This window comes from Glycine soja, chromosome 4 (assembly GCF_004193775.1).
Source record: "Glycine soja cultivar W05 chromosome 4, ASM419377v2, whole genome shotgun sequence".
Taxonomy (NCBI): domain Eukaryota; kingdom Viridiplantae; phylum Streptophyta; class Magnoliopsida; order Fabales; family Fabaceae; genus Glycine; species Glycine soja.
This window is the reverse complement of record NC_041005.1, coordinates 9544285-9551556: the sequence shown is the minus strand read 5'-3', so window position 1 is coordinate 9551556 and position 7272 is coordinate 9544285. Positions and strand designations below refer to the sequence as shown.

General features: G+C 33.3%; 1 protein-coding gene across 2 annotated transcripts; it reads left to right on the top strand.

Moving 5' to 3' along the window:
- The first annotated feature begins 443 nt into the window (after window positions 1-443).
- On the top strand, window positions 444-3759 carry LOC114409293. Of its 2 annotated transcripts, XM_028372700.1 has the most exons (7): window positions 444-578; window positions 719-798; window positions 914-1059; window positions 1172-1245; window positions 2187-2313; window positions 2417-2677; window positions 3269-3759. In XM_028372700.1, the coding sequence occupies exons 3-7, from the start codon at window positions 940-942 to the stop codon at window positions 3527-3529; spliced, it is 843 nt and encodes a 280-aa protein (XP_028228501.1). In that variant the 5' UTR covers window positions 444-578; window positions 719-798; window positions 914-939; the 3' UTR covers window positions 3530-3759. The 2 variants fall into 2 exon arrangements, with proteins under 2 accessions (XP_028228501.1, XP_028228500.1); XM_028372699.1 differs by having other exon boundaries at window positions 531-798.
- Window positions 3760-7272: the final 3513 nt, after the last annotated feature.

Here is a 7272-nt window from a genome sequence, read left to right as displayed (position 1 = left end):
GTTGTTTCATAAATTTCTAATTTAAAAAAATTAGAGATTTTATTTTATTCTCATTTGTTTGATTTGTGTATTCCTAATCTTTTTCAAATCAAAATATTTATTTTATCCCATACCATAATTTTAATGAATGAATTGGATCATAAAATAAAATTTTGGGTAGCAGTTGGCTTATGTGGCTAATCTTTGACTAAAGTTAGTTGAAGAAAGAAAAAAAGTTAAAGAAAATCAATCGAGTTCATCATCATCATCATCACAAAGTGGGTGGGTTCGAGTAAGAAGGGAAAAAAACGGGACAACATTGGGCTTTGGGTTGAGGGGGCCAAAGAAGTAATTTCGATGTGCTCCCTTGTAACAACCGACATGTGGCGGTACATCGGGGGCACATGCTTTACCGTCCCTAATTACAAAAATACAAATACTCAAAGGCGGTTTGAGATTCAAAATATATAGAGAGAGAGAATAGTAATTAAAAAGAAAGAAAGATAACGGGAAGGGTTATACTTATAAGAAAGACGTGGTGCGTGTGCGTGGTTGGCGTTTGCTTTGTTTTGAAACAGAAGAAGAGTAGCTTCTACTTTGTACTACTCTACACTCCACTCTCTCTTCTTCTACTGCTAAACCCCATTATTACATTTTTTTTTTCTTGTCCTTATATATATAAATAAATAAAATTAACTTTCTCATGTGTTGTTCTCTCTACCATTGAGCAATCAAAAAGAATCTTGGGAGATCAGGGAGGTCATCGTCGTCATTTCTGCGCTCAAGATTAACATAACGACCTCGCGCACCCAGGAACAGGCACGGTCCCCCCCCTTCCATTTTTTTTTTTGTTTTTAATTGAAAGAGGGACGAGGCGAAAGTGAAGAATGAAGAGGAATGAGAAATAGCTAATAAGTGTTAATTGGTTGAGCAGGGTATTGTGTTGTGTAGCTGAAGGACATGGAGAGAAGCAATCCGGTGAGGAAGCCACACACTTCAACTGCAGATCTGCTTACGTGGCCTGAAACTCCCATTTCTGATTCCCCAGCTCCTCCTTCCTCCGCCGTTCGTTCTCACCAGGTACAGTCCTCTGTTTCTGTTTTTCTTTTGTTTCTTCTTTGGGTAATTTTTATTTTTCATTTATCTGTGGTTTGTTTTTTTTTTTTTTTTGGCTGATATTGTGGAATTTCAGCCGTCGGATGGGATCAGGAAGGTGGTGTTTGGTGGTCAGGTCACCGATGAAGAGGTGGAGAGCTTAAATAAAAGGTGAGATCTACTCTATTCTCTCTCGTTGTTTCCTCTAAATTCAACTTTTTATGATGTTTTCGTTATTCAAACTTTGAAACATTTAGCCTTTGAAATTTGAAAAGAAGCTTGTTCCCTTTTCTGCCCCAAAATATCTGGCACAATTTTTTTATTTTTATTTTTTTGCTCTGGTTGTTTGTGCCATTGATCTGTAATCAGTATTCTGATTATATTTTCTGGTCACAGTCTTTCACTGGCAATTTGAGCACATTATCGTGCTTATCTTATTTATTCAGCCCCTTAATATAAGTAAATGTTTGAAAAGGGTCGAACGAGATTGGCAGAGTTTGTTGGATTTGGATATTCGGATCTATTAATTAAACCTTTCTTCGTTTTAGAAAATAAAGTGGTGAATTGAGATATTTTGGTTGAGCTTTGGATACACATCGCTCTTGCCACTAGAGTAGGGAAGTCACATTTACAACATCAGGCTGGTTAAAAATAGTGATGTGAAATTAAATTCAGAATATCTTCGTTCTCCTTCTTTTCCCTGCAAAACCGACAACTTTAGCACTCATTCTTATTCTGTGCATGCATACTACAATTTCTCTTTGAGCTATCAACATCACCTTTTTGTGGAAATGAGTCATATCACATTCACTGCAAGTCCCAACTATCTATTGTCTCAGAATGGAGAAACACCATTAAATCATCTATCCTTTGCCTCCCTTTCCCTGTCTCCCAGTCTTGGAGCTTGTAAAGAAAGATATTAAAGAGAAAACATTGGTTTCCTTTTCTTATACGTATTTTTTAGTTTCTTGTTCCTACTTTATTATGTGATTCTAGACTTGAGTGAAATGAATTCAAGCTCAACTCTTGAATCATATTATGAATACTAGATCATTTTTGCTCTGTCTATATATTCTATGGCATCTGAAATTATGTAGTTGTGTAATTTCCAGAAAGCCTTGTTCGGATTATAAGATGAAGGAGATAACTGGTAGTGGAATATTTGTAGCCAATGGAGAAGATGACGCCTCAGAAGCTGGCAGTGACAACCCAAATAAGACTGGAGTGCGTATGTATCAGGTATTTATATAAGAACAAAGATGCCTTTACATATTGTATTGATCATAGATTTGCAGTGGATTTCAGCTAAATTTGATTTTTGTTGTTCACTGTTGAATTGAAGCAAGCGATTTCTGGAATCAGCCATATCTCCTTTGGCGAGGAGGAGAGTGTTTCTCCAAAAAAGCCCACTACTTTGCCTGAGGTGGCCAAGCAGCGTGAGCTAAGTGGAACTTTGGAAAGTGAAGACTCTATATTGAAAAAGCAACTCTCTGATGCGAAGTGCAAGGAGCTTAGTGGTCATGACATATTTGCTCCACCACCAGAAATCAAACCCAGGCCAATAACTCCTCGCATACTGGAGTTGAAAGGGAGCATAGACATTGTATGCACCACTATTAGTTGCTAACCTGAATTATTTGGGTGAATACTTTTCATATTTTGATCTCTCCCCCGTACATTTAGAATTTGGATACTTCAATAACATCTATGGGCAAACAGAGTGCATATAGGATTTTGTTTGCCAACTTAAGTTGGCGTGAGTGGTAAGGGCTCTTACCCCTTAAGCAAGAGACGGGGTTCCATCCCCACCTCCTCTTGTGGATGAAGCAAATCTAGTTGCGGGAGTCTACCGTTTGCCTTCAGTATCCCAGAGCAAATTAGGTACTATGCTCAGTGGGGGACACTCATTGTGAAAGGCAAAAAAACATGTAGGACTTGTCTGGACAAACATGTCACCACCAGTGCAATGATTTTACCAAGGAGGAAAACTTAAATTATTGCATTAAAGAATGAATATATCATATTGTAGACATAATTTGGAAATCTTAACATGAGAGTATAAATCATATTGTGCAGGGGAATTATAAAGCTGAAGTTCTTCATGCATAATGCATATGGTGATGATTTGTGTAACATTAATCAATCTTTGTGCATTTTAAATAAGTGGCTTGTGTTGTGATCTTGGTTTTTACAGGCTGACGGAGATCAAGGCGATACCAACTCTGCTGGGAAGACAGCAAAGAAGATCTATGACAAGAAATTTGCAGAACTTTCAGGGAATGACATATTCAAAGGGGATGCACCGCCTTCATCTGCTGAGAAATCATTGAGCGGGGCCAAACTACGAGAGATGAGTGGCAGTAACATCTTTGCTGATGGGAAGGTAGAAGCTAGAGACTACCTAGGTGGTGTACGGAAGCCACCCGGTGGCGAGAGCAGCATTGCCTTGGTATAATTTATTAGGGTCTAACTTATCTTCATACTGTCTTGTTTTGTTTTAATTAATTTTTAGTGGGGATGTGTTATTATATTATTTGACCTTGTATTCTGGGTTTTGGGAATTGGTGTTTTAGGTTTCTTGATGTCTTTTGACCAAAAAGGACCATCGGCTAATTGGTTGTATGTCCATAATCCTGTGTTTTCCTGTGTTTGCTTTTAATGAAGTGATTTGAACTGTTTACTTGATCCCGTGTGTTTCAATAGTCGCTTTATAGTCTACATTGACTTGCATTCAGAAGTGTGAATGCCTGATTTTGTAAGTACGTTATTTTCCTTTTTTGGATGGATACATTTGGCTGGTATACAGGATTCTCCACTTACTCAAATGGGAATGAGGGAATGGAAAAAATACACTCGTATACCAGCCATATAACTTTGCTTTGAAGGGAAAGCCTAAATGCCACGATCTCGTCAATTCACGCCTGTGGCAGGCATTGTAAAAAGCAAGAATATCTTTCGTGTGATATTTGTTTTTTCCATTGAATTTTAATGAACATCGTTTGATCACTAGATCTTAAAAGCAAATTAAAACAGAAATAAATAAAAATATTTGCAATTATTAATAAAAGGAAAACGTTAGTTAAAAATGACTGAATAAAAAGGAGTATATTGTTTACGAGTTTCTGTTCATGTTTTATATGACAGTTACTATTTAGTCTCCCTTATTATTAAAACACTTCTTTTTTTTTAATATTCTTTTCCCTCTCTAAAATACCCTAGCATTGATCGATATCCACCCTTTTGTCAAAAAAAAAAAAGAAGAAGAAAAAACAAAAGAAACATTAATCGATATCCTTTGTTTAGTGAGTCCCATGAAATCTGCTCTTCTCGTTCTCGTTCAATAAATTTACCTCCCTTTCATGAACATTCCCACTACCTGATTTGCAATCCTTTCACCTACTCACGGAAGCATCATAGAGATACATAGTACACTTATATTTAAGTCCAAGCTCACCAATCACTCACTAGCTTACAATCATGAAATTCTAAATAGCAAAATCTCTATCATAACCCCCCCCCCCCCCCCCCAAATAAAGAAATAATACCTACCTTAGCTGTGTATGCTCTCATCTAACTACTATTCTCGTAATAATTAAAAGGCTTTATATATGTTTTAGTGAAAACGAGTTTATTTTTTCAAGATTTTCATCTATCTAAAATAAAAAAATGAAAATCATTCTTTTTTATAACATACATTACTTTTTATTATTACTATTATGTGACACTTTCATGTGTTAGTGAAAAGTCAAATAACCATCTCAAGTGATATCTACTAATGTGATATAATGTTAACACGTGACCCCTCAATTTTTTTTTCTTTTCAAATCTCAAAAATAAATATTATTTATTTATCTTAAAATTAGTGACCAAAATTAGTGATTTTTAAATTTTGTAAAGATGAAAATAAAAAAAATCTATTTTACAGAAAATAAAGCAAAAAATTCATTTATTTGATAAGGATTAAAAATAGTGATTTTAAACTTTATTGGCATTAAATATATATTTAAGTTTAGTCAAAATCATAATCTTGTTATATAAGTTGGAAGTGCAACAACAAAGACTATAACCCCGATACACTTCACGTTCCCCTCATTAAGCTTCCTCGTGCTCTTTGTCATGAACGGCTAGGACGCAACAAGGTGGTTCGTAAGCCGTTAGATCAAGGCTTAATGTTGTCAATGTCGCAGGTGCATAAAGAAAACCGATAGCTGCAATATAGGGCTTCAGTTCCAATGTCTACACATGTGAAAATGGGTTAAGGCACAGTTCATAATTTCATATGCAATCCAAGAATGTGCATCCAGGCCCAAATGAGAAAAATAAAAATTCAAACCTATACGTCAAGATAACGAACGGATATAACAGGATAATTTTTTTTAATAGGATAGTTAAGGAGGACTTAGGGTCAGTTTATTTAAATTTATTTGTCAAAAAAATTATCTGTTTTAATAAAACAAGTATTTTTTTAATGTGTTTGATTAAACTGTTTCAGTTTAATTTTTTTTAGTTATTTTAATAAACAAATCTTATTTACTTATTAAATAAATTTCTTTTTAAGCTCTTATTTTAAAAATAATTATTTTAAATTTAAACAAATTAACCCTTAATGTCTGTGTGAAAAGCAATACGAGAGATATCCCACCCTCCTGGCATTACAAAACCCAAATAAAATTGGAGCAATATAAAAAATCTGAAAAGGAACAGCCAACGTTAAATCATAATTTATGACATTCTCTTTGTTTTGTAACTGAGGTACACAGTTTACTTTTAAAGGGTGTATCAATATTATTAAAAAAAATTTAAATATATTTTTATTTTTGTAATATACTGTTTTTTTGGTTTTCGTCCTTATAAAACTATTTCCTTTCAAAATGGTTCTTGTAAATTTTATTTTTTTTTGGATTCGATCTTTGTAATTTTGTGTTAGTTCTTGTTTTATATATATATCGTTGTCGATGTTTGATGATAATTATTATGCAAGAACAAACTGCTTGGCCCTGACGCAGGCGGTGGAGAAGCCATTGTTGTTGGGTGGAGCCGTGGAGGTGCCATAGACCAAATTGGGATCATCATGTACAAAGGAGAATTTCAGCAAGGGTTGCAAAAATCAGAAGCCAAGATTGAAGGGGTTTCAGGAATTTTGGGTGGTGTAATATTGGACACGGATTCGGAATAGTTAACATTGTCATCATCTTCAATGTCTTGTTTTCTGAACCGTTAATATTGGACACAGATTTGATTTTGTGGTGGTATAGGGTCATCAAGATTTACACAGTAGAAGGACGCAGTTTTTTTATCCCTACAATTTCATATTGCACTTTTCAGATAGGGGAAATTTTAATTTATGAGGGAGTTGGTCATAGGAGGAGAAGGGTGTTGGTGTACAGGAGAGTGAATGCAGCTTCAAATTAAACAATGGAGAACCACGAAAGAGAAAATAAGGTTTTGGGAATCTGAATTTTGAAAAATAAATAATAAAACAGGAATGGTATTTTTGTCAAATAGAAAATAAATTAAAATTATATGGTTACCCTTTAATTTATGTTGGTGTAAATAAAACACGAATTATATTTGTCCAAACAAAAAAAGGTATTGAGTGTTAAATAGACCTTCTAATTTTTAGTAGATTTATGTTAGTAAATTCATATATATATATATATATATATATATATATTTTCATCCTTATAATAAATACATAATTTATTTTTAGTCCTTATTAAATATTTTTTAAGGAGTAATTCAAGTTGAAGAAAATATTATAGAGAAAAAATTGAAAAATATAAGTAGTTGCGATTAATGCATGAAAATATATAGATGATTAAGAAGGTTACAACAAAGAGTGAGATCTCCTTCAAGTCATATGTTCTAATTTATAACATATAAATAGATATTTTAAAATCAATAACATTTGATTTTTTTTAACAGCTACTTTAGAAGTTATATTTAAAGATAAAACTACTTTAAAAGTTATATATTCTTCCAAATCAATAGGATTTGTTTTTTTTAGGAGGATTTGCAAGAACTACTTTTTTTAAATACTTATATTTAAAATATAACTTATCAATTGTTATCCTTAACAAGTGCTTTTAAAATACTGGTTTAAAAATATTTAATAGATTCTATTAATTAAATAATCTCAATTACTTTAAAACCAAATATATTATACTTTTAATACGATGAACATTATTTTTATTAAAT

Coding starts and splice junctions, on each gene's coding strand:
- LOC114409293 (XM_028372700.1), top strand. CDS start 940: ATGGAGAGAAGCAATCCGGTGAGGAAGCCACACACTTCAACTGCAGAT. Junction 1,246..2,186: donor GTGGAGAGCTTAAATAAAAG/GTGAGATCTACT, acceptor TGTAATTTCCAG/AAAGCCTTGTTCGGATTATA. Junction 2,678..3,268: donor TGAAAGGGAGCATAGACATT/GTATGCACCACT, acceptor TGGTTTTTACAG/GCTGACGGAGATCAAGGCGA.